Below are 27,173 nucleotides of genomic sequence, written 5' to 3' on the forward strand. Positions count from 1 at the left end.
GGCCACGCTAATTGCATTGGCACGGAATTGCTCACAGACATTCCACTTCCCAAGGAAGCAATGCTTTCAGAAGCTTTGCAGGTCGCCCAGCATCCTTCGGACTCCTAAGATTTAAGACCAGAAACAAAGCACAGGCAACAGAGCTGGGGATCTGTGCTCTAAACTCCCTCCTCACCCCTTCAAGGCGGCATGGAAAGAACCGCAACAGCAGAAAGGTGACTGCTGGGAGGGGGCGAAGGGAGTGGGGCCAGTGAGGGGAAGGCAAGAGGGCAGGAAGAGGAGGACACAGGGCAACTAGGATGCCAGGAATCCTGAGGGTGAGATTCTAACTTTCCCAGTGCCATTGCAGGAGCACTGGATGTAGATAACTCAGATGACAGAAGATGATGGGACCCAGATCAAAGAAAGCAGAACTGACAACCTAAATCTCTTCCCTATCACTCTATTGCCTTGATTAAAGGCAATTTAAAGGCAAAATGGAACGGGCACTTAAGCTTAAAGAGATCAAGGAAACTAGACAGATTCAACCCCGTGGCCTTAGCCTAGCGCAAGTCAGCAAGCGCTTCTGGTCTCCCCTGCTTGTTCCAACTGCCAGGCAATTTTAAAGGCTGAACCCTTTAGGATGGTGCTAACATTTCCCTCCTCCCCTCCCTGCCTTTTTATCTTCACAATATTCTGCCTTTCTGAAAAGTGGACCCAAGACCAAGAAAGCAAACAAGCTGTTTGCCAAACCTGATAGAAAATAGCTAGAAAGATGGATAGGTGGATGGATGGATGGATGGAAAGAAATACTCTGAGCAATATTCTTCGATCATAACACTATTTTGACTTCAGGAATAAAATGGAGCATGTATCTATTTAGAAACATAGAAACAGAGCGAGTCAGAAGGGGTCTCCCGGGCCATCTAGTCTGACCTCCGGCACCAGCCGGCTCCGCTCACGACATGCCCACCATGTGGACGTCCAGCCTGTCCTTGAACACCCACACCGATGGGGCCTCAACCACATCCCGTGGAAGCCCATTCCACACCCTCGGGGTCCTGACCGTCAGGAAATGCTTCCTGGCATCCAAATGGAACCTTGACTCCCTGAGCTTTGCTCTGTTGGGGTGCGTCCTGCCTTCCTCTGCAGGGGAGAACAGGTCTCTGCCCACCTCCGTGTGACACCCCCTCACATACCTGCATGTCTCCAAGAGATCCCCTCTGAGTCTCCTCTCCTCCAGGCGGAAGAGACCCAGTTCCCTCAGTCTCGCCTCATACCCCATCCCCTGCAAACCGGCCACCAACCTTGTGGCCCTGCGCTGCACTGACTCCAACCTGGCTATATCCTTTCTGTAATGAGCGTCCCATAACTGAGCACAATACTCCAGTTGCGGGCGCACGAGAGTCGTGTAGAGTGGTAGTAACACCTCCCTTGATCTAGAAGCCACGCTTCTGGCTATGCAGCCAAGGGTGGCGCTCGCCCTCTTGCCCAGGCACATTCCTTGGGGAATAAGCCCTGCTTTGTTACAGAGAAAGAATATATATTTAAGAGGGAAGCACGGCAGTGAGGCTTTGTAACCACGTCCGTGCCCGGCCAGCTTTTCCCTCCCTAAACATGTTTTAAAAAACAAGAGGCAAGGATGCTGCGAAGAGCATGGGCAGTCCTGTGCCGATGACTGCTCAGATGCTGGACCTGTTGGACAGCACTCCATCAATTGCTGCTTTTGGGGCTCCAGAGGACCCCGAGCCTAAGCGGGTTGTGTGTGTGGGTGGTAGATTTGAGTCCCGGTTTCCTTGTCTAGCTGCACCACTTCCCCCAGATGCCTCTGGAACCTTGCAGGAGCAGCACAAAGGGCAAGACACTCTTGGTCATTCCTGCTGCTTATCAGACATTCTCAGGTACGCTGCCTTGGACTGTGGAGGTTCTATATACCAAGCAGGGCTGAAAGTCACAGATAACACTACCTCCCAATCCCGACCACTCTGTGAATTCTGTAAGTTGCTTGGATGGAGAAGAACTTCATCGTGCTAGCCCTGGACTAGAATCTCCCACTTTTTCCGTTTCCTTTCTGCCTGGCTTCTTTACACCGAAGAGTCATCTCTGCCAAATTGAGGGTGGGAAGGGTCTAAGACGAAAGCTCATTTCTTTCCCTCTGAAGTGAGCAAGACTTGAGGGGGGAGGGGCGGGGAAGAAAGTAAAAAAAAGATTTTAAACAGATTTCTATTTGAAAGATGAGCTGAGAAAGACATCAAAACAGATCAAAGCAACTAAAGGAAGTGGAAAAATGCAGGGAGGGGGGAGAGGAAAAAAGCTCCTGCAGTAGCATTGGATGAAAATTAATCTTCTCAGATCTGTTTAAAAGATATTCTGTTTGATCTTTCATATCTTCTGCTGTGATTATCCAGGTTCCTTTTGAAGTTCTGAGTCCCACAGAACTGATATGTAAAAGTCCACATACATATGTATTAATAGGGTACACACAGGCACGCTTGTTGCATCGATCACGCGTGGATTCGCTGCTAATGGGAGGTAATCACATGGCAGGCAAGGGGGTGGATTTCCGTCTGTGAGCCCCTGTGGCAAACCAGTGGCATTGGAGCCACATCGCCCGCGAGAAGCGCATCCAGGCTCGGAGCAGCGGAGGACCAGCCTCCTGTGGCGCTCTCGACTCCTGTTGTAAGCCGCCCCGAGGCTTCAGCAAGGGGCGGCATAGAAATGTTATAATAATAATAATAATAATAATAATAATAATAATAATTATTATTATTATTATTATTTTCTGGGTCAGGTCAATCTACCAAGGTTCAGTTTAGATGTCAGGAAGTCCTTCCTGACAGTTAGGGCCCCGAGGGTGTGGGATGGGCTCCCACGGGATGTGGTTGATGCCCCGTTGGTGCGGGTGTTCGAGGTTAGGCTGGACAGGAACATGCTGGAGCCGGGGTCAGACTAGATGGCCCGGGAGACCCTTCTGACTCGCTCTGTTTCTACCTGGGTGCACTGAGATTCCTTTTCACCTGAGAGGGTTGGGCGGCAAGCCTCTGTGCCTCTCACATCATGCTCTTGGAAGGGAAGCCGGCGTGGTGGGGTGGCTAAGAGCATGGGCATGAGACTCGGGAGACGTGGGCTCCAGTCCCTGCTCAGCCGGGTGCTCGCGGGCGACTTTACCAGGTCACCGGCTCTCGATCCAGCCTACCTCACAGGGTTGGTGTTGTGAGGATAAGGTGGAGAGGAGGAGGAGGAGAATTATGGGGGCTGCCTTGAAAGGAGAAAAGATGGGATATAAATATAATAAATAAAATGATAGTTAACTAATAGAAAAGGGCAGAATTTTTCACCCAGCTTGCTGGGCATTCCAAGTATATCTGTGTATATATGTGTGTGTCTGATATGGTGTTTCCTTGGGGTGTATGAACTAATATTCACTCCCCTTCCCACTTACATCATGCTAACTGCTCTCTCTTAATTCCCTTTTCTGATTAGGGGTTCCTTCCCTTTCCTAGAGCCATCCTGAACAATTGGAATCATGTTGTGAATCTGATGGCATCATGACAGGCCATAGCCCTATGGCCTAGTGGTTAGAGCACTGAAGTGGAGTGTGAGAGATCCAGGCTTGAGTCCTGCATTGGTCATGAAGCTCCCTGGGAGCTTTAGGATAGTTGCTGCCCTCAGCCTAACCCACCGCACAGGGTTGTTGTGAGGTTGACAGGGAAGAAGAGGAAGAGGAAAAAGAGGAGAAGAACTACAGAAGCTGCCTCGGGTTCCTTGGAAGAAAAACAGCAGGCTATAAGTACGATAAATTAATAAATAAAAATGGCCAGCCAGAGTGGGCTTCATGCCGAAATCATTGAGATCAAAGCTGATTTAGAGTGAGCAGGCTAAATATGACTCTTTACTGGGCAATTATGTAAATGGCATTTGGACAATTACTGAAAGCACTCAAATTAGCCTTGAGATTTATTGATGAAAGTCAGAATTTTTTTAGTGATCATAGGGGCCTTTTCATAGCTTATAAGTAATACCCGTAAAAGCCACCACACTCTATATTTTGGGCACATCGTGCTCATTGGATATCATTTGTGATCTTTTTAAAAGGCTGGGGTGTGAAACTGAGGCAAGCACACCTTTTGCACCACTTCGCCTTCAAGGGTGGCTGGGCCCTGCAGTCCACATACAGCTCCCAAAGAGAAGAGTTGCTTTCTGTCTCATCGAGGCAGCCGGTTGATTCATGATTTCCGATCCGCTTCCGACCCACTATGGTGAATCCCATTCATTTGCATAATAAGGCATCTCTCACACACAACGAGAGTGCGCAGGCATGTCCATTCCAGCCTTGATCCACATCTCTGCCTCTGAATCCCTTCTTTTCCTCTGGTAGGGGATTACCAGAGCAAAGAAGGAATTAGGCACAGAAAGTATCAGCTCTGCAAGAGTCTCAGAATCCCCCCTCCCTGCTTAAATGGTCAATCCAGGCTTGTTTTGAAAGTTGCTTTTGAAAGCTCCAGTGCCTGTAATTTCTCTGCTTGTGGCTGTCAAGTTTTAGGATGTGAGTATCTCTCCGAAATTGGCTACCATTGATCAGAAACTTATTTGATATATGCCATTAAGTAGACATCAGTCACTATAGACTAGGCTCAGACTAAAATTTACAGCATCAATCCATTCACCTATCAAATCTAGCATGGGAGAGCTGAAAATAAATTTAGCCCATAAATGCCGTCGTTTCTGACACTGCAGGTAGAAATGCCTTTTTATAGCAATGCTTCTGGCCAAATCATGTTTCTGAGCAGCCCTCCTCTTCGCTCAATCTCAGCCAAACCACCAGGTATGGGCTCGTGGCAATTTGCCTTTTCAAATCCGAGATGAAGGCATTTTCGGGACAATTTGCAAAAAGCAAAACAAGGAGACCCTTTGGAGTGTCTCAGCCGCCCGAGGCACGATGTGTGCGGATGCAGCATTTATTCTGGGGCAGCAGCTCCGGACTTCACGTGGATGTGGAAGGGGTCAAGAGTGGATGCAAGTGCCCAGGAAGGAGAGCTTTGGGCTGGGGCACTGAGAGGATGGCTGGGGTTAAATTTCAGATTGCATCCCCTCCCCCGGGGGCTGGAGACTGGGGAGGGATTGCTAGCTATAGCAAAGCTCAGGGTGAGGAAACTCCAGGACAAGAACCTGAAAGAAAGGTGAAGTCTGGTGGGGAACAGACTGGAAATTTACTTTTATTTACCGTTTTTATTTACTCATCATTTCAATAATTAAATTAATAATGTTAACAAATCAATACTATTTTAGGCAGTCACATTTTCTTTTTCTTCCTTTCTCTTTTATTTTGAATCGTTATTGTTGTTTGTAAAATTTCCTTTATTGGAAGTTTTAATTGTGTTTTATATTAGTTATTGGTTTTTGATAAGCTGTTCTGAGGCTTGGGCAAAGGATGGGTTAGAAAGGTCTTAAAGAAAGAAAGAAATGATAAATAAAGGATGAACCAGGTGGAGGGAGCCAGCAGGTTGAGAAAGGATGGGGTGGGCAGCTATTGCAAAGGGGCGAAGGAGAGCTCCTGGCATCGGCAGCGGAGTGGAGGCAGAGAGAGGATAAATACCGGAAGTGGGGGAAAAACAGCCCTGGCTGGAAGATAAGGGCATCTGGGGAGATCGGGAGCCTTTTCTCGGACATGGAAAGGCAGCAGCCTGGGAGAAAGCAGGCCTGGGGGCGAGCCTCGTACATAAGCGAAGGAGAGGGGAGGTTGAGCGGAATACGCAGAAAGGAAGGAGGAAGGTGAGGGAAAGGGCTGGGGGTGCAGGACGGGTCGACAGACCTCCAGACTAGAGCTCAGAGAGAGCAGTGGGGATTTCTCTCCTTGCCTGGCTGGGACACCCCTGCGTCCTGCGTCCTCTTCCTGTTGTCATACGCATGGAGGCCCCACCGTGAATTCACAGGGGCCACTATCTTGGGTCTTCTCCCTCAGGATTAGACCAGTCTTTCCAACATGTGCCAGTGGGGCATTGGACTTTGATGTCCTGCCCCCTACATGTGCTGGACTTTCACCTCCATCAACCCCTGCTAAGCTGGCTGGGGATCATAGGAAGTGCTGTCCCACAGCTCTGGAAGCATCACCCTGGGGAAGCTGAAACCGGCAAACCGTGAGGGTTAGAGAATCTGCTGGTAGGCATGGTTGCTAAACCAAATATCCATAACAAAATATTCCTAGTAGGACGATGAGTATTACTGTGTCTTACTCCTGGAGTATCACTGGGTAATCAAACTCAGCTTCGGCGTGACTTTTGACGGTGTGACCAAAGCTTCCCCTAGGAGCAAACGTGGCAAAATGGAGACTATCTGACTCGGGCACAACATGGGAAGGTGGGACTCCCCAGAGAAGACGATCATGGCAGGGACAGAAGCAGAAGAGGCAAGGGACGGATCAGCTCAGTGAAGGAAGCCGCGGCCTGGAACTTACAAGAGCTGGGCAGGTGGTGAAGGACAGGTGCTGGTGTCTCTCAGCCCAAAACAGAATCGCTCCACCGTGGTGCATGTGGCACATATCCCCTCACAGTAACGCCCAGGTTGCACCTCACACCTCCACCCCGATGCATGAATCCCACAGCTCTGTTTGGTATAGTTTCACCTCCACCTTCACCTGCACCTAAGCTGCAGTCTTAACATTCCCCCTTGCCCTCTTTCCCACTCCTTGCTGCGTTTGTAAAACAGATATCTGAATCTGCACCTCCCTCCCTTCTGAAGGTGCTTCTGTTATTTGTACTTACAAGTGCATGGTATAACACAGTAAATTATTATATTTTCATACACTCCGAAAAGACGATCAAAGGGCTTATTTGCCACTACGAACGCACATGTTGCTCATTGAATGAGGGGTGGGCTATCGCTTTCTTCTCTTTCCTTGCATGCAAAAATCAATCAAAGGAGATTTTTAAATTAAAATATATGCCCGGCTCTCCCAGCTTTGGAGACTTTAACTAAGTTTGTTGTTGGGGTTATCATCTGAGGCTTGGCTGCTAACAGAGGGGGAAAGGAGGGGCGAGGCTGTGGTTTTTTGGGGTCTGACGGGAGGGGGAAGTCATAAAGAGAAACAGACCCTTTGCTTTTTCATCCACAGACACATTCTGATGACAGCGAGGGTCAGAGAAGGCAAAAAACAATATCCCAAGAAGAAAGGAAGAAATTAAAGAAGGGGAAATGAAGACGGTGCAGATAGACTCGCTCAGTGTGATTCTCTCCTTCTGACTGTCCTTTTTAGAGATGCAAATCCACCCCCCCCCCTTCACCAGCTCAAGAGAGTCTTGGGGAAGGATATATGTTTCTTCAGAAACGGCTTCATTTGAAAGTGCCAGAGCTGCGTAATTGAACTACTCAATGGCTGCTCGTGCCTCACTGAAAGAAAGCTAAAGAAGTCTGTGTGTATCGGGGGGGGGGGGCAATGTGAGGCTCTAATAAAACATGTGGAGAAATACTAGCCTAATGTTTTGACCTTGTAAATCCAGGAGTTCCAACTTGCTCGGTTCTTCCTGCCTGACTCTTCTGCGCCTCCCTCATCCTGCCCCCAGTGCATTCTGCGTGGGCGCCGGTTGAAGTTGGAGATCAAAGGGTTCCCAGCAGAGGGCTGGCATCGGCTCACCAGGATAAACATGTTTGCTCTCGGGGTATTTTGGCTGAGGAAGAACAAACTCTTTATCGGCTGACTGAAGTCAACGGCATCCTGAGCACCCGCACGATGCAAAGTCAAGCTGCGTGTGATGATTTGGAGCAGGAACCCAACAGACCCATGAGGCTTGGAGCCGGCGTATCCTGGATGGTGGGTCTCCCCTTCTGGAGATTCCATCCCTGCCCCAAGTTGTATTTGGGCGGGTTGGGTGCCACGTGCAGGTGTCCCTGGGTGCTTGCCCAATATTTGCAAGACCTCCTGCCTGGGTAGGAGGAGGCCAACTCACCCAAACCCCAGCTTGTGCCCAGAATTGCAGGGATTTCTACTTCTGGTTGGCCTTTTGCGGAAGAATATCTCAGGGCAACAAGATGCTGGATCATCTTGTTCAGCATCTTGGGGTGATGCTAGTCTCACGGCCTGAATCCCCAGGTGTTCCGGCAGCCTCCGAGAATAACCAAGATGCTCCGTTATTGGGAAGGCCCTTGGAACAGGGGAATTTATCAAAGACAGATGAGGCAGGTACGACTCTTGACCCCATGATGTGATGTCAGCAGATGGTCAGCATGCAGAGATGAGGCAAACTCAATTCCAAAAGGCCCCTCCAAAAGGATGGGGTCCAAACATGCTCATAAGGAGAGTTTCTAGAAATAAATACTAGGTTGGGTTCAGGGAACCACTCCTGAGCATGCTCAGAGATTCATCCTGGGTGCTTGTGCTTCTGGAAAACACTTCAGTGAATAAAGAATTTTTGCAAAGAAAGGTCAGTGACTTTGAATGGGTGAAGGGAGGAAACCTGGCTCCTGCCCGTTGGAAGCATCTCTCCTCCATTCCCGTCGCCTCTACGGTGTTTCCTAGCTTTGCTTTGCCATCTTTCGCATGGGCCCCTGTCTCCTTCAGTCTTCCTCTCACAGATGTTCAAATCCCCCCTCTGCTACTGACTGTAGAAATAGCTTGTCCATATGGAGATTCTTGGGAGCAGAACCCCAAAACACAGCTGGGCATCCGAATCGAGGGAGCGTAGAGACAGCTGAGCACTGGAGTGCGTCTGCTGGTGTTGCATGCGACAGGCCCCGTAGAGGAATTCCCTTCCAAAAATTATACTGATGCCCTTGCTACTTTTCCCCGTTCCCTTGAAGAACAACAGGCATGTTTTAAACAGGAATTCAGCCCAGGCAAAGCTGTTCTTAATAAGGCCGATTACAGAAGTGTGGTGGGGAAAATCAGTCACCCTGGATGTTGTTGTTTCCCACCGTAAGCAAAGAAAGTGGAGCAATTCCAAAGCAGAAGGGTTTTTGCTTTTTTTCAAATAAAGCAACCTTAAAATCTCCCACTTGAAAGCACTCAAAGCTCTTTATAGTACAACAGGAACATGGATGAAAATTTGCTCCAAGGGATCAGGAAGCATAACCTAGGGGTAAATCCCATAAGAACAACAGAGCATGTGAATATATCCGTAATGTGGGGGAGAGGGAGAAATTATCTATAAAAGATGAAATCAATTTAACAGTCAAAACCCTCTAACCCTTCCTAGCTCATCCCTTTATCTGGTGCTAAGTACACCCTCCCTCGAAAAGGAGCAAAATTCTTGTTAATAAATTCAGCTGCAGCATTGTTGCTGGCTTGGGCCTGATAAAACACCACCGTATCTGGAGAATAAATTAGACCCAGGGGCAGGATGGAGGTGCGCAACACCTTTCTGTCAAACTGTGCTAGAAGAAAGAACTTGCGGCGAGCTGCATCCTTCAGCCCTGGAAGGGAGATGCGGTATTTTTGTGTAATACCTTGGTGTGTATGGTTCTTCACACGGCTATATGCACCTTAACTATCCAGATGCTCAGCCTGTCACGGGACCACGGGATCCAGGAGACGCATGTCATTCTTGGTTGTGCAGGTATCGATTGATGGGCTAACAGTGTTTTTGACTGATACCTCCAAAGTGGAAAAGTTGCCCCCTCTTTTCTGTTACTCATCCAGAGAAAAACACGATTTTAACTCAATATAGTTGGGATGCCATCAGAGTATGGTCTCTCCAGCACAACCAGAACTAGTCATCCTGATTCCTTCCTCTCTGTCATCTCCCCTACCAAAAAACAAAACAAAACAACAACAACAGCAGCAGCAGCAGCAACAAGGAAACAACAGGCTTGGTACTTTATCTCTTTCCCAATTTCCCTTCGAAAGGAAAAAGGGAGCTGCATAAAATCGTTCCTAACCTGCACGAAAGGACAGAGGTCTTACCAAAAGAATTCTATCAAAGGCCATTCTATCCAGTAATTCTCAAAATTTGGATGGGGACCTTTCAGAAGAGGAGGGCATTTTCAAAACTTATGCGGCGCATTCAGCCATATGTGATGTTGCCGTTTTCTCTCTCTTCTCCTTGCACACACAAATGCTCACTATTTCCACAGTAGTGATCCGAAGAGCATCAGGGATGGTTAAAGAAGCACAGAAAATGATGGCGCATTACTCCCTGGAAAGAAGATACTTTTTCTTGGGCCTTCGCCTCCCCCACCGACTTTTGCCTGGGGAGCACGGTGGAGAGAAGCCCCGGCATATTTTCCAAAGGGAGGCTGAGTAAGATGGCGGGAAGGGCAGGCATGGCAGCCCTTGCATTAATCAGAGAGAAAAGCTCCGTCTCCTGGAATCCTTTCATTAGCCAGCGAGACAGGTAACCCCTGACCTCCTTGCATCACTTACCTCCCTGGTAACAGCTCCTCCTGGCAGATCATCCTTCTTGTAGGCTTCATCCATATTCAGAGAGGCATCATGCCCAAGCTCCACTAAGAACCTAATAAAATGCATCTCTCTCTCTCTCTCCCCCACCCCACAGCAAGTTGGCATCTGTGGAAAAATCGCGCTTGAGCTATCCACACTTCTCCGGCACGCAGCATCCTGCTTACCACACTTTCGTTGGCAGCGACAGCAGCTTGGTCTCGATTCTACTCCGGATTAGACAAGAACAAAGGCTGGGAATGGTGGCCGGGACATGTTTGGAGCGGCTGGCTATTTTTCTGTCTAAGCATGAAAAATGACTGAGTTGCTGCTTCCTCAGTTTCATTGCTGTCCCATACCTGAATGGGCAGCAAAGTGCTGTTGTACTCATGCATGGGACTAATCCAGGGAGGAGGAGGAGGAGGAGGAGGAGGGAAGATGGGAGTGCCCCAGTGGTGTGCAAAACACTTGGAGAAAGTCAGTCTTTTCGTGAGGGAGAAATTACCCCAACCAAATAGCCATTTTCTGTCCACAGCAAATATTTCACGCCCGGTTTCCTTCTTGAACTGGCCCATTTATTGGCCCAGTACTTTAGTGTGGTCATCTGGTCGATTTTGAGCTGGTCTGCACAGAACGTCATTGGCCTGGGTAAGGAAACTGTGTTCTGGTGCCTGGGCAACATTCTCATGCGAGGAAGGGGCCCACGATGGGCTTCTCTGAGGGTTCCTTAGTCTACATGTAATTGGAGCAACTTGGGAAGAGATTTCTCAAATTACCAGCTCAGGAAGTCCTTTGGTGCAGTTCTCACTGTTTCTTCCAGCCCTGAACGAGGGCAGCCTGCCTACCCCACCATATGGATCTGCTGGGGCAGTGGGAAGGGAAGAGACACCTTCCTGTCAGGCCTAGTGATGTGAATTAGAGTGTGGCCACCAAAAGAGCAAAGACAGAAAATGAATCCCGCATTTCAAAACCTGCAGTGGATCCACGGAGGCAGATTCGGAAACCAAATTGTCTTCATATCCAGGGCTGAATTTCCCCGCATGCAGCATAGTCTGGGGCCGGCTTTGAGCTTTTCAGAGTGGGGCTTCTGTTAATGAAGACCCTTTCTCCAAAAGCATCTGGAGCCAAATGTCAGCTACATATTGGCTTTTCATGGGTCATTGCTTTAAATTAAATAATCTGGCAAACTCTTGCGCACATGGCTGTAGGCTGAGGCGACAGAATTGAGTACTGCTTCTATTCCCCTGAGAGATGCCTGGTCTGAGTTCCACTGAACTAGAATCACTGAACAGATTTCTCCAGAAGTTCTGGCCCCAAATCAACATTTATGCTACCCGGTGGTATGCATTCCAATTAGTCATTCGTTTCACGGGGATTTTGTGAGGATGACATGGCCTAACCCCACGCGTCTTGCCCTGAGCTCCTCGAAGAATGCAAAGGCGATGCATGCATACGTCCATGTTTGACAGATCAGGTTTCACTGCACCATGGGATCTGTAGTATTTTGACTGCAAATTCAGTAAGCAAGGTTACCATGATGCAATGTAGCACCAGCAACCGGACGAACATGCTTCTCAAATGAAGAAAGAATGAGCCATTTTTTTCTCAGTGCAAAAAGGATGAACAAATGAATCCTTTTCTTTATGCTACCTTATTCCAGAGTTATCTTTAGCAGCTGTGATGTATAATTTATTCTTCACATCTTTCCCCGGCTTTGTTCAGCCCATGCCAGCTTTGCAACGAGCACCTTTGCTCTGACTACCATTCCAATCACAAGTGAGATACGATGCAGGATGGTTGACTCATTTCTCCGCGCGCTGTAATGAAGGAGCGTTGTTCTGCGGGGGCCACCGCTGCTCCCTGGCAGCCTGCACTTCTGCATGGTGTTATTTCTGGAAGTCTCCCCCCCCCCCCCCGCCCCAGCTCCCACCTCACTGTCTTCCGCCTGGCAGATTCTCCCTGCATGGTGAGCGAGTGAGCTAAGTCCATTAAAATAGAATTTGGTAGGTTATCACACCAAATTAACTCCACTTGCATCTGCTGCCTGTCACTTTTGATCCTCGCCTCCTTTTATCACTTAATACTTCTGCTACCTGCCCAGGCCAACTTCAGAGAGAGCAGCAGTTGTAGGCTCAAGCTAATGTGACTCCTTCGCAAAGCCCTGCCTGTTTCGCAGAGATGCCGGACGGAAGGAGGCTCCTCCAGGCCGGGGCCCTTCGCGCCCCATCGGGTGAGGAACAGTCATGCTCCTGAGAAGAACAACACCCTCCCTGCCCATCAGCACCCTGCCTTGGCTTCATCGTGCTTCGACCGAGATCCCTGCTGGCATCCCAGTCCATCCCACAAACCCAGCACACCAGGTCTTCCGGCGGACTCTGAGAATAGCCACAGTCTGCAACAGCCGAGCCAGACGAGTCTGGTGTCACCCATGACCCATGATGAGGTCTTGGAAGAGAAGGGTAGCCAACAAGAGGCCGGTCTGTCTCAAGAGGGGCACTGCCGGGGGTACTCAAAGGAGGGGTCTTGGAGGTCGTTTGGCCAAGGACAGGCTGGACGTGCACATGGTGGGCATGTCGTGAGCGGAGCCGGCTGAAGCCGGGGGTCAGACTAGATGGCCCGGGAGGCCCCTTCTGACTCGCTCTGTTTCTGTGTTTGCAGTCTGGGTTCAACAAAGCCCTCTGTGCATGCTCCGGGACTCTTTCTTTGCCAGTGATGCTTTGCTGGAGGTACATGGGAGAATTAAGAGCTTTCGCCAAAGAACTGTTGCTTTGAAAAGGGGAAACTGGCTCCCAACATCCAATAGCTAGGGATGATGGGATTGTAGTCCAGAGGGCCTGGAGGTTTGCCTGCAAAGGGAGGCTCAGCCGCCAGGTGGTTTATCACTGGTCCTCCCTGGCCAGTTGGGCCACTCCAGGGTTCCCTAGGGGAGCTTTTCTCAGCCCTGCCTGGAGATGACGCAGACTTGAAATGGGGACATTCAGGGCACGTGTCCTGCCCCAACCACAGCCTGGCACCCCTTCGCTCCATGGGCTGCTTCTCGTTCATGGCACTATTTTCCCTCCTCCTCCTCCATCTCCCTTCGCCGATGCTTAACTTGGCTGTGACAATATTTGGGTACGGGTGACTGCGTCTTTATCACAGCAGGTGCAGGATTGCAATGCACAACAAACTCACAATGACAAACTCGCCATCATCAATATGATCAAATTACAGGGGTGCGTGGGGAGGGGAGACAAGAGGAAGGGAAATGATGCCGAGCCCTGGCTGGTTTGAAGCATCTTGGGGCAGGGTCCTGTGCTCCTGTCGGCACTCGCCAGACAAAAGGGAAAGAGTTTCTCCCTTGGTCTAGCATGTTCTAACGAGGTTGCTCTGGTGTGGGGTGCGCAGTATTAGAGCCAGTGCTGAGACAACGTCATCTGCGTCTTCTGATGCTTGCAACCAAGGATGAGAAACGAGGGAAATGGCTGCAGCTTTCCGCCGCACTCCGAGCCCGGCCTGAAATGAGAGGGATCCTTTTGCCGCATCCCTGGCATCTCCTGCCACATCCTCCTCTGCTGAAGGGGCGAACCAGGAGCCCTCGCAGGTGTTCTGCTCTCCGATACATTCTGCTCTTTGTTTGCCCCAGTTCTCACAGCACTAGGCCATTATTCTTATGTGAACAACCCGGACATTTCCCCCAGCATATTTCTCCGGAGCGCAAGCCAGCTTGACCTGTGGCCCAAGGGCCATTAAAATTGCATTCCAGGTCAATGGCGGAAATGGGAAACAAAGGCCAAATGAATAAGGTACAAGCGACTGCTCCAATTAGACATACATTTAAATATCACAAATATATGTCACGGCACCATTCTGTGAATCACTAATTATGATTCCCGTCCCCCCCTCCCCCTGCTTATTATAAGTGGAAGCAAACAAACCTCGGGTTGGGATTGGCTGATTAGGATTTAAAATGGACCTGTTTCTGCCCTGGTCACATCTGTGGGCTTAACCATGCTGGCATGTCCAGGGGGTGGTGGGGGGGGGTCATGTGATTGCATCAGCCAATCGATGCACTCGAAACTGTGAGGTCCTGGACCTGACCCTCAGTTAACGGATGGAGAGGCACAGCTACCTTTTCGTTTCCTGAGTGGCGATGCTCGGGCTTCGCGGCCCCGTTCCTTCAAATTACTTGCAATGCGTCCTATGCCACCTCTTCCCTTGCAAAGGAAGCTGGAATCCTTAGACAACTTGTAACCTCAAACTGGGGTTAGGGTAAATCCAGGAGGTGCCATTTTACAAATACTTAGCTCCAGTGCTTTTTTTTGTAAGAAAAAAGGTGCTGGAAATCATGAAAGTATTTACCTTTCACACGTAATCAATCACTGTACACACACCCACACACGTCAGTTGTGTAACGAAACATAATGGTCGCCGCCCGTAGTAAGCACTCAGTGTGCGACCACACAACCGATCACAAGCCAAGCAGCTCCACAAGCCAAGCAGCGCCACAAGCCGAGCAGCACGATCACAACCAGCGCAGACGAAGCACGCATGCATCGGATTCGACACACAAGCAGCCCGCGTGCACCGTTTTAATGATTTTGCCGCCAACCTGCTATGCTCAACAGGGCGATTCAAATCCACATGGACCAAACATCAAATTTTCAAAAGTTACTTTTAAAACTTGGAAAATCTGTTGAAAAAAGGTGCCAGATCTCTGTTTCGGTGCGTTCTATGACAAAAAATGCACTGCTTAGCTCAGATATTTCCATCATCTCAGAGGCAATCCACATGTTCAGAAAAAGGAAGTGGCATAGCTCTTTCTGGACTGTACCATGCTTTGCCAAAAAATGCCTTTCCATGGGAAAGGGGAATTGAGCTGCACCATCTCCCCTACATGTTCACCACCACCTCCACCTTCACCACCACCGCCGCCACCACCACCACCGTCATCGGAGAGCACTCAGTCCCTTACCAGCATTCCAAAAATGCAGCCTGAACCTTCCCATGGAAAAGTATTTCACCCTGCTCCTTAAATGTACAGATCAGTGTATAAATTAAGTAAGTGGATATGTGAGAAAGTAAATAAATTTGCACACTGCCTCAGACTGGCCTGGGGATTTGGCGAGCGGGCAATGCCTCCCGTCCTCCTGTTCTTGTACGTCCAGCTCTGTGATGGTGCCCTGTCTGAGAGCAAGCGCGGGGAAATAGTTTGTTTGCATTCTGGCTCTGGCAAAGCTCACCTTTGAAGAGGCAGGACATCGGGGCCAGGGGTGGCCAATCCGATTTTTATGAGTTTTCCGGAAACACGATTGCTGCCTGGATGCTGTCTGGGGCTAGAGTTTTCCAGTGGGAAATTAGATGAAAGAAGGATTGTGGTCTGAACTGGGCCCAGACTGCACTGGGAAATTTGGTCTTGGTTCAGAATGGCTCCAGTGAGTGCCTCTAATAGGGTGGGTTGGGGTGAAATTGTCCATCACTAATTTCAACAGCACTGCTCTCTCTCTCTGTGTGTGTGTGTGTATGTGTGTGCGTGCATGCAAGAGCACTAAATATTGTTTACAATTTGCTCACAAGTTGCTTGCATGAATTTTCTAAGTGCATACGAGTCAGTCTCTTTTTCTCATTTTTCCCATCTTAATCTCAGTGTTTAAAACATTGATCCTGTCCTGAATTTGATTCATCCTGACCTCTGAAGTTTTTTTAAGATTGCACAAATATTCATAAGCATTCCCTGAATAAATGCATCTCGGTCTCCTCTGTGCCTGTTGCAACTGCTTTCCCCTGTTTACTCCATCGCTGAGCACCCTCTCCTCCAAGACACGCATCGCTGCAAAATTTGGAGAACTGCAGATTTCAAAGAATAACTGACTATTGGCCCTGGTACTGGTGTAAAAGTGAAGAATCAGGTTTATTTACATTAAAACGTGACTGAACTAATTGCTCCCCAGCCCGAGATGCAAGCCAGAAGTACCTGGTCCTGCCTAATCTTGGAAGCTAAGCAGGGTCAGACCTGGTCAGAACTGGGATGGGTGACTTGCGAGTATGATTCTATGATTATTGCTGTCCACTGCCCAGAGAGCTTTGGCTATGGGCAGTATAAAATAGGATGATGATGATGGGGTTTTTTTGACACTGGTTACAGGACATGACTTTTGAGGCCTTGCAAACCCCTTTTGGTCATATCAGAACTCTTTACTCTTTCCGGTGTCAGGAGAAACCCTGTTTATTTCCCTATTATTTTAATGTTTAATTGATTTTAACCATGGTTTTAGTATATTAATGGCCGGATGCTGTGGGGTTTGGTTTATTCTACTTATTTATTGTAAGCCGTCCTGAGACATCTGTAGGGGATGGGATAGAAAAGCTTTTAATAAACAAACAAATAGACAAATAAATCAATTTATCGCCTGCCCCTGTGTGCGGATCCTGTGCATCAGCTGCTGAGATGCGCTGGATCCGTCCCCAGCACAGAGGCTGTTCGGGGCCTGATTGTATCTGGCAGCCTACCCAACCTGAAACCGTGTGAGTGAAGTCTCTGAAATTGTTGGAAAGTGAAGTGTCAGAAAGATGCTTGCATGGCAGGTGACGTCTCCTCTTGGCACAGCCTAATAACAGCCCTGCTGCTCATGCTTCCTGATAAAATAACAAGGGAGAGGAATTCTAAGCCATCTGAGACATACAACAGACTCCTGGCCGAAGACGGGCAGGCTGTGCGGAGAGAGCAAGAGCGGAGAAGACCACGCAGCCGCCCTGCGTCGGACCTGGAGCTCACCAGTGAAAGGAAGCGGGCGGCATGGGGTGGGAAGAAATCTCCTTTTCGGGGGGACATGGAGAGCCACTGCCAGTCACAAGAGGCAAGACTGGGACAGAGGAAGAAAAAGGCTGGCCTCATATAAGGCACCCTTTGATGCAGAACTCTCCTTCCCACATCATTTCTGGCCCTTTTGGAGGCCACATTCTCATGTCTTGACACGAGAAAATGGCTGCAACTGGCGGGAGGGCTGGGAGGATGGGAGGGGGCTCCATGCCCCCTCCCCATGAACTAGCTTCTTCCCAGCCCTTTGGCTCTGCTTTCCTGGACTGGATGGACGGTTACACTGGCTAAGCTTGCAGATGTGCAGCTTCTGCTTTCTCCCACACTGAGATGGTTAATTATTATGTTTCCCCCCTCTGCATGTGAAAGGCCTTGCAAATTTTGGTAATCACGGATAAAAATGAACAGCCATAACGTTCCCGGGCCTCTGCATTCAACACGTGCAGGGACACATGGAGAGGATGGCTCAACATTTGCTGGCCAGGTAGTTTTCAGAGCAGAGGATTCTGTCGGAAGCAGAGAGGTGGCAAGGCAGTTCAGCATTAACATGGCCAAAGATGCAGGGATTTCATTAGAAAGCACTCGGAGCCCACAGCACGTCTGCTTTCTCCCACATTCATCCCCTTTGTTTGTTTTAAACCAAGATTTCCTGAGTATGGAGAACTTTACCAATCTCAGGAAACCACAATACCAGACTGAAATGAAAATTGCAGCAATATAAAATCGCGGGTCCCTTTGGGAACATCTATGATCAAACGTGTTCTCACCTGAGATCTGTACCCGTGGTCCAACATGCTGCCTCTCCTGGAAACAGTCTTTTCCCACCCATGCGTCCTCCTTTTATGGAGATCCCTCCCGAAAAAAGAAGCCAAACTTTTCCCAGGCCACTGGGAGTTAAGAGCCCGTTTAAGATCAGACTTATCTGTTCTTCATTTGCTTTTGCACAGGTCAGACCTCTCTTTGTACAAATCAATCAATCCATACCTCCAACAGGAGCTCTGAGAACACAGGAGCTGAAGCGAACTGGCAAAAAATAAAGTAAAACTGAAGCCACCACATCCAACATTTCCCTTAACCTCAGCAGCACATGGGCAAGAAGCTCAGAAGCAGTGCATGGAAACAGAAACCACGGCTGTTCTTTATGGCTGCATAACTGCTCAGCTTTCAGCCACAGAAGCATACTTCTGTATGCTTTGCCCTACCCTACGTATCTGAAAGCTTGTCCCAAAAGATGCTCATTCAACCACTTCCTGGGAACATTGATGGTTAGAGAACCTACAATACCTTGTGGAGCCCATGGGAACTGGGGAGGCTGCACACCCTGGAACAGGACAGTTGTACCTAGGTGGAGTCAGGAATGATCTGAGGCTATGTTCTTGTTTGGGAGATGGATTACGGGCCTTAGCTTTCTGACTGTTGTGCTCTCTGTGCCTCCCATGCCAGGGAGTTAGAAGCCTTAAAACCACAAATTTCTAACAAGACCAGATCAAATGGCAGTGCCCTACCCTCAAAACCTCCAGCTTTAATAATGCAGCAGCAAAGTCTGAGTGGAAAGAAGCACTTGCTTGCTTTTCCATGGCCCAACGAGGAAGGAGTGGTGCAAGTTCATCATGCTAAGGTGGAAGGAGCCACGAAGTGTCCTCCAAGCTTTCTGGGACAGACGGGGTGCAAACTTTATTAGACTAATCTGTGACCCTGAGTTATTGTCTTCAGGACCTTTTCTTGGTGGACAGAACATTACAGAATTCCTTCCTGGCATCTTCTTATCAACAAACATTTTCTGCATCCAAAGAAAACATCCCCAAGTCTGTTTCTTCCTTTCTTGATGATTTGTCAACAAGCCAGCCATTGTACCAGGCTAAATTGCTCCACGGGAGGAAAGGACATTTACTTCCCCTTACACCACGGACACAAGCGATCATGGTGTTGGTTGTATCGCCTGCTGCGGGAATGGCCGTCAGACTCACCGGCATTCTGTGGCCCTTGGAGAGCTCCTTCGCAAATTGGACAAGAGAGGCGGCGAGTGTGCTTGCACCGCTTCTCGGGCAGCTGACTCACAAGGTCGGTGAAATGGGAGAAGAAAGAGAGCCTCATCAAAGGGACGTGGGCTGTGGTGGCCAGGATGATCTCAGGCGGGCTCAGACCGAAAGGTGCCAAGGGACTCTCCGCATTGTGAGCAGGGCTGTCCTTGAACTGAGCCGTCATGCTGCTCTCTTCCTCTCTTGGCAGCTCGGAAACAATTGTTCCGGCCTATCTTTGATTTAAACAACGTCAGCACCAAACCCAGCAAACCCTTACCTACAAAGAGGAGGAGGATGACAAAGACGGCCCGGATGAGATTTGCCTGCTGCCGTCCTTCTGAATGTTTGCTCTTGTTCATGTGAAATTGTCACCCACGAGGGGAACAGGCATCTTGGTCGTGTGTTTTGAGTTGCTCCCTGAAGCACGTGCAGACAATTGTCACAGTAAAACTGGGAGGTTTATCAAGCCGGTGAGGAGCCATTGTACCCGACAGCTGGGTAGTGCCATCTTTGGTAGGTGACAAATTGTGCTGGGTGACTCTAAAGCCATCTTTTGGCCATGTTAAGATTCATCGATGCATGTTCTGCCTTCAGGGGTTGGGTAAATGGTTGAACTTCTGTGACCCCCCACACCATCTGGAAACCCTTGATCTGACTTGGTTTGTCTACACGAACAGTCTAAAGCTCTCCCATTCTGGTTTCACTCTCATGGCTCCTATGCCAGAACCTAGGATGAAGGATAAAGGACTGATGGAACTCAGACTGAGATGTTTCCGCTTCATCAGTGACCGGGCAGAACCATGACACTGAACCAGTTTAAAACAATTTACAAGAACAGTCCCAAGAATGCACCCTCGAATCAATTATTTATTTTGCTCTACTCAGCCCGAGGGGTGCTTAAATAACTCCCTTTTTGTTTTTACTCATTCTCTAGTTCAGTTCTGTTCAGCCCAAACACAGAAAAAAGAAAGAAAATTCATGAGCACTTTTGTGCAAATTTCTAATATGTCGTTTTTGCTTGGTACACGCATGTTAAAGCAATCCTATTAATATAGCACATGGTTGAGCCTTGTTTCCCCAGTATAGGCATTTTCAACTGAAGACTGCTGCTGCAAAATTCAGAGAAATCTTTTGTTTGCATGGCGGCTTGGAAGTCTGAAATTAGCTAGGTTCACATTAAAAGTAAGCTAAATGGATGTCTTTCTCATGCCTCCTCAAAACCCAGGTCCTTTCAGGATGCAATCCTATGGCCACTAGAGACTTTCTAGGTGAATAGAAGATCATTCCAAGTCCTAGTGCTGAGATCAGAAGCGCTCTTCATGATCAGAGCTCCCTGCGGATGCCTCTCCTGCCTGAGCTCAGAAGGCTGATGCTGAAGGTGGCATTTTGTAGGTGCTCCTGGAGACCAAGAGGACCTCCAGGAGAGCGTTCCTTCTGGGATGTGAGCTGCCCTGGTGATGTATTGGCCTGTCCTCAAGAGTTAGGACATGAGACTGAGATGGTCAGAATTGTCCGTCTAATTCTCATGCAGAGTAGAAGTGGAGGCCACCTGCACCATTATGCTCCTCCCACCCAGGATCTTATGACTTCAGAGATTTATGGGAAGCCACGCGGGATGGCATGACCTCGGTTTCTTCTCTAGCCATCTCTTCATCAAGATGGCTGGAATGCTGAGAAAAAAAGTTGAAGAGGAAGAAAGTTGCCAGCCCTCCCTATAGAATCCTATAGAATCCTGGGCCTGTTTTCCCATTCTTGGGACCAGTGTTAATGCAAAGAGGGCCCTTCGGGGAAGAGAGGCGCTCTGTGTCATGGAAGAGAGCAGCTGCCGGAAAGCTCTTGCGAACAGAGCGCAACCAAGGAGCGGGGCTCCTCTCGCGCAGAAGATCTGTGCCATCAGTAATGAATTTTTACGGCAGTTGATTTTGGAGTCAGATCTCATTGTTCTCTCTTTTCCTCCATGAGCCTCTATTTGTATGAGTGCATGTGTGTATTTGTTAAACAAATTGACTCATGGGGGCTGCCGCTGCTTCTGGTGGTAGAGTTAAGGATTAAAACACACGGTGGAGCAAGAGGAAATTGGGTGTGTGTTGTGGGGAGATTCAGAAGCTTCCACTCACACACATCCCGAACATCGGAGGCTAACTTAATAAGGGGGAAAACCCAACATATGCAGGTGCCTACCTGGGAAAAGAGCTTGCCAGCAAGAGCATCTGCTTAAAAGCCTCCAAATGTTCAAGATGTTTATGAAGCAGAGATAATACCTCTTCCCCTCCTGTCATTCACCCCGTCTTGGCTAAGTAGGAAAAGCAGGGAAAGAAACTCCATGATGAAGAGGAAAGAAGTTTTCTGGGCTCTCTGACTCCCTGTATTTATTGCCAGAAAAGAGAGGGGGGAGTGACCGAAGGATAAGAGCCAAGGGTAGAGCCATGCCTTTAGGGACTCTTATCCCTCAGCCAGCAACTAAAAAGCAGAGACATCACCCTGCCGACAAAAGTGTGTATAGTCAAGGCCATGGTTTTCCCAGTTGCAATGTATGGCTGTGAAAGCTGGACCATAAGGAAGGCTGAGTGCCGAAGGATTGAGGCCTCTGAATTGAGGTGCTGGAGGAGACTCCTGCGAGTCCCTTGGACCGCAAGGCGATCAAACCGGTCAGTCCTAGAGGAGATCAACCCTGCCTGGTCTTTAGAAGGCCGGATCCTGAAGATGAAACTCAAATACTTGGCCACCTAATGAGAAGGAAGGACTCCCTGGAGAAGAGCCTGATGCTGGGAACAATTGACGGCAAAAAAAGGGGAGGGCAGGGGATGAGGTGGCTGGATGGAGTCACTGAAGCAGTTGGCGTGAGCTTAAGTGGACTCCGGGGGATGGTGGAGGACAGGAAGGCCTGGGGGAATGTTGTCCATGGGGTTGTGATGGGTCGGACGTGACTTCGCAACTAACAACAACAAAAATCCCTTAGCAATTGTCCCCCCTGACCTCACATCAGAAGACTGGATGTGCTATGGCCCTCACCCATCTTGCTTGAGGAGTTTGGCAGTTCCTACATGAGATGATCTGATTGGCATTGCTTGGACTTATGTGCTGATCAGCGCTTAGCTAGCCAGTGGGTTCTGCAGTTCACCAAATAGCCTTTGGAGAACTCCAGGTTTTGCAGGTTCCTTGGATGACAGACCCTTAACAAGGGAGCCCTGGTGGGAAATGAGCTGACCAGTCAACTGGCCCTGCCTGTCAACCTTTGAAGACAATTCTAGCAGCATTCTGAGAGAAAGCAACCAAAGTTAGGGCTTTGGGGGCATTGGATCTGTGTGAGTTCCACTGTGAAGTGGTGAGATTGCCATCTCCCGGAGCTGCAGTTCTGGGTATGTCTTCTGAGAATCAGGGCGCATTGGGTTCAATTGGGATTTTATCTTAGGTGTAAATATGAGTTTGGAAACACTGCCCTGCGAGGAGATACTGACAGAACTGGGCATGTTCAGCCTTGAGAAGACCGGGGGGGGGGGGGCATGATATCCCTCTATAAGCACCTCAAAGGCTGTCACAAGGAGGAAGGTCAAGATCTCTTCTTGCTGATGCCAGAGTGTAGGACACGGAATAATCAATGCAAGTTGTGACAACCCAGATTCAGGCTGGACATCAGGAAAAGCTTCCTTGCTGTCAGAGCAATACGACAGAGGAACTAGCTGCCAAGAGAGGTGGGGGGCTCTCCCACAGTGGAGATATTCAAGACGCAACTGGGCAGCCCTCTGAGAGGGATGGCATGACTTGGTGTCCGGCAACAGCAGGGGGTTGGACCCCGTGGCCTTCATGGTCTCTTCCAACTCTACTATTCTATGATTCTATGTTTAGTATTTCAGTGTTACTTGGTAACCTGATGTGAGCCGCCCCGAGGCTTCGGCGAATGGGGCGGCATAAAAATGTTTTAATAAATAAATAAATAAATAAATAAATAAATAAATAAATAATAACCATCTTCTGCATTTTCTGAAAGTTTCAACACAGTTCTCTCTTCTGATATTGTATAAATATTCTAAAATGTGTATCTTGAGAGAACATGTCTTTGGAAAGACACATTTGAAGAGGAAAGAGGAGTATTAAATATTTGTTTCAAGTACAGAAATGGGGAAAGGCAGATACTTTTCAAGCACCTCACTCTGAATCAGGCTGTTTTGTCTGGATGTTCGTTGGCATCGATCTTTGGATGCAGGGAAGGTCCTTTCAGGTCACACTACTGTCTCCTTCCAGGCAGGAGGGACCACAGCACCATGTAATGCCTCATTCCTCAGTCCACCCAGTCAGCGCTCTGTGGGTGGTTGAAAAAAGCCATGAAGGACAAGGGTTGAGAGGGATTGTGGCAGGTTCTGGGGGCGCCTTGTCCACACCCACAGGCTCCAGAAAACAAAACGGATCCGATGAAACAGGCTCAGGTGAGCCCCAGGACACCTCAACAGACACTGCATTCAAGACCTCATGAAGAGGCGCAGTGTGACTCCGGAAACATCTCACAAACTTGTCACAGGACTGGATTCTCTAGGGAAGATGAAGGCAAGTCCTGAACCACTCAGAAAAGCTCGGCTAAACAGCCACTCAAGGAGGTGATGGAGGCGGCCAAGAATGCTTTCTTTGCTGCCTTCACTGTATGGGCATGCATAGGATCCCGTGACCTTGACTGCTTGGGATAACTTTCCACCTTTCAGGTGTATGGGATGAGGCAATGCACCTCTGCCCCCGGTCCCCATCTTTAGTGCAAAATGGCGTGATCTAGCATCCAAACTAGGGACGTGCCAAGCCCCTCCACAGCCCGGTTTGCGCCTGCCTGTCAGCCTTCTTCCAATGCTTGTCCCTCTGTAAGGATGCAAGCTGGGCCTGGGAGAAGTCCAGGAGCATTTGTGGATCCCTGGTTGCACAGCCGGAAACTTCTCCCATCCCTGGAGGCCAACCTTCTACCCTGCTTGCTCCTTCCGTTGGCAGGCATGAAAGAATAGCACTGCTTACTCAGCATGTGGGGATTGATTCCTGGTGAGTCCCCATGAACTCTGGGAGTGCTTGCCAGGAGCTCGGACTCCGGGCTGCTGCAAATCAGGGAATCTGGTGGACTTTCCACCCAAAGCAGATTTCTCGCACATCCCTCCCCAAACCCAAAGATCAATAACTTCATGCAGCTGAATTTTGATGAGCAAATATCTGTCTCAATGTATGGGAAAAGAATAGCAAGGTACTTAGAAGAAGAGAAGAGCTATAGCAGCTATTCTTCAGACATTTCTATGATAAATCATGGCCATTTCAGCTGCAAAGGAAGACTCAATTTTGCAAGTCTCTTCCAAGAGATTAGGGTTAGGTGTTTCTGGAACTTGGACCTCCAACATCAGAAAAAGGAGGGATTCCTTGGGTGAAGGAAAACATGGTTTCCAATCCCACTGGTAGGGTTTCTGTGCCCCAAAATTACATCTCCAGACCATATTATCCTGTACCTGTCTACTGTTCCACAGGGTTGAATGGGGCTTACTCCCAGGTAAGATAGTATAGGATTTTACTTCTGCTTGATTATTTGTCCTCAAAGTTGCTAAGCAGTTCTTCCTGTCTCCTTGTTCTTATCTCCTGTTAAAGTTTTCTTCCTTCACAAAGTTCATAAATAACCACCCAGCACCCAAAGATTTCCTATTAAAATCCTGAACATATGTTACTTAGGAAAAAAATATTTCAAAGCAAAATTGGCTGATAACGAAAGAATCCCATAAAGACCTATCTTTCCAATCATCCGGTATTTCTTTTGTAATTTCCTCAGAGATCTGGGAAAGATTTTTCCAGATGTCTCTGTTACTTCCAGGTGGCATGTTCAACAGAATTTGGAGAACGGCCAATGTTACACTTATTCTTTCGCCTTTTCTTTAAAAAAGAAAGAAAGCAAAAGAAAAGAAAAGAAAACTCAGCGACATGTTTGAAAGATCTGATGATGGGAAATGAAGAAGAGATGAATTACTTGCACATGACTAATAAGCAAACCTTCTCTTTTCCAAAGTTTGGCATATATCTGATATCATGCCAACATCCAGATCAGATAATGGAGAACTGGAGGAGCCCAATGTGGGACCAAGCCAACGGGCTTGTGTTCCCCAGATAGAGCTCTTGAGATAATACCCAGAGAACAAGACAAATCAGAGGACCTAACATGCCCAAAATGTTCCTCCCTAAATCTGGACCCAACCCATCACCGCTGGCTCCTCAGGAAGAGGATACTGCTAGCCCGACGGTATTTCTTTAGCAACACAAATCTCCTCCATCTGCTGGACCCATTTTGCATGTGGCAATGACCCAGACGTGCTGCAAAAATTCTGGAATACTGGGAATGCAGTAGCTTGTGGTTTCATCTCACAGCGCCCAATCATCCCCCCTTAGTGTGGTCCTTGTGCCCTACACACCCCAGGAACTCTGTTGTGGGGTTATTTCTAGGGTTGTCTGAGCATACGGACATCATGCAGGAGGATTCCCCCAAATGCTCTGTTAGAAATCCAGAAAAAAGCATGACATAGATCACATCTTGCAAAACTTCTCCTCATCAGAAACTCATTGTTCAGGTTTTAGGGTCGAATCCTGGCCCAGATTAAGTCTTTGGGGTGTACAGCAGGTGGAGCTCTTCTCTGATATGATCTCAGCCCCCCACCCCCCCCAAAAAAAGAAGAAAGCTCTGAGTGGACTCGATCAAAAGGATGCGGACTCATGGAAGAGGCACGGAAAAGTGCTGGAGCACTGGCAGGGGAGAGTGATAGACACCTTATCAAAACAGACCGTATCAGCTTCAGATATTTCTCTCACCCAATTATTTCTCCTTTGGCACTCTGGATGAGGGATCAACGATCTCTGAGGTGAGAAGGAAAGGGTCACAGAAGGGAAAGGAAAGAATGAAGGTGCAATCACAGGTTAGTTGGGAGAGAAGCAACGGCTGGAGCAGAGCTGGCTGGGAGGCAACGGGAGCTGTGGGGCGCTTCTCTCTCTCTCTGAGCTTGCAGAAAATTGTGCCTTTCCCACCTTTTACCAGGCACCCCACACGAGGAAGGAAAAGCAAAGCGAGGCCAGGCGGGCCCTCCAAAAGGTTCCGATCCGTGCTGTTTCTTCCTCCTCACCTGGACTATTACCTGGGATAGAACCTCACCCAGAAGTGGAGGAGGAGAGGCCGATGGGAGGAGCAGCACAAGCCAACTTTTGGGGCCCAGCTTGACCTGGCACTAAGTAGGTGTCAGCACAGGTAGCAGCTGCAGGATGGGGGCGGGGCTTGGATAGGCCACTCCTATTTAGACATTAGATTACCTGGCTATTATCTTTTCATGCCCATTTGCATGAACATTTTTCTGTGAATATCCTGTGTGGGATTTCTCCTCCCATTGGTTAAAGTGTGATTTTTTTAAAGATCGCATTTCAAAGTACTCATTAACACACACACACACATCTTGCAAATGTGAATGCTAGCCCAGAAACAAGCAAACATATTTTTTTAAGTGATCCTCAGTGTATTGGCATTGAGCAGCATAAACAGGGCAAGTTGCCCCTAAAAGGAATCTGAAAGGAAATGCTTTAAAACGTCTGTACGCCACTACTTCACTGGGTGCATCTGAGTTGTCAGAATGGGACCCAGGAAGGGGTGCTGCTGGGCACCACGCAAGACTGTAACTAGCAAACCTTTGTGATATGTCTAGTAAACAAGAGAAGGAAAGTGCACGAGGGAACCTGACTGGGGTGTAAAACTGAGCCGGCCTCCAAAAGAAATTTGGAATCCCTCTCTGGTTGGCTGCTCAGCCTCACAGAAGGGTGGGATGGAGCCAATGCCTTTGATCAATTTTTAATTGTGGCATCCTCCTGGCTGGAGCCGACAGTTACCCAGCGATCAAAGTCCTCCACTTAAATATTTCATTCATATATAGAGAGATATATCGTCCACCCCTCTTTCCACAACTGAAATCTTTGTGATAGCTATCCAGTGACTCCCAGGGTAGAGTTATTTCCATTTAATCACACC

At 48.6% G+C, this 27,173-nt stretch overlaps 1 protein-coding gene across 46 annotated transcripts in view; it reads right to left on the bottom strand.

Annotated features, from left to right (window-relative positions):
* Positions 1-27,173, bottom strand: part of CELF4 (CUGBP Elav-like family member 4) — an 818,464-nt gene that overhangs the window by 140,888 nt on the left and 650,403 nt on the right. For 22 of the 46 annotated variants that reach the window (XM_044431447.1, XM_044431426.1, XM_044431445.1 and 19 more), the window contains exon 5: positions 17,032-17,038. The exons of the other annotated variants lie outside the window; for them this stretch is intronic. In XM_044431447.1, coding sequence (XP_044287382.1) covers positions 17,032-17,038 — 7 coding nt within the window. The remainder of the gene's footprint in view (positions 1-17,031; positions 17,039-27,173) is intronic. 46 annotated transcript variants of the gene reach the window in all.

The sequence above is a fragment of the Varanus komodoensis genome, unplaced genomic scaffold (genome assembly GCF_004798865.1).
Source record: "Varanus komodoensis strain SLA01 unplaced genomic scaffold, ASM479886v1 scaffold22, whole genome shotgun sequence".
NCBI classification, from domain to species: Eukaryota; Metazoa; Chordata; class Lepidosauria; order Squamata; family Varanidae; genus Varanus; species Varanus komodoensis.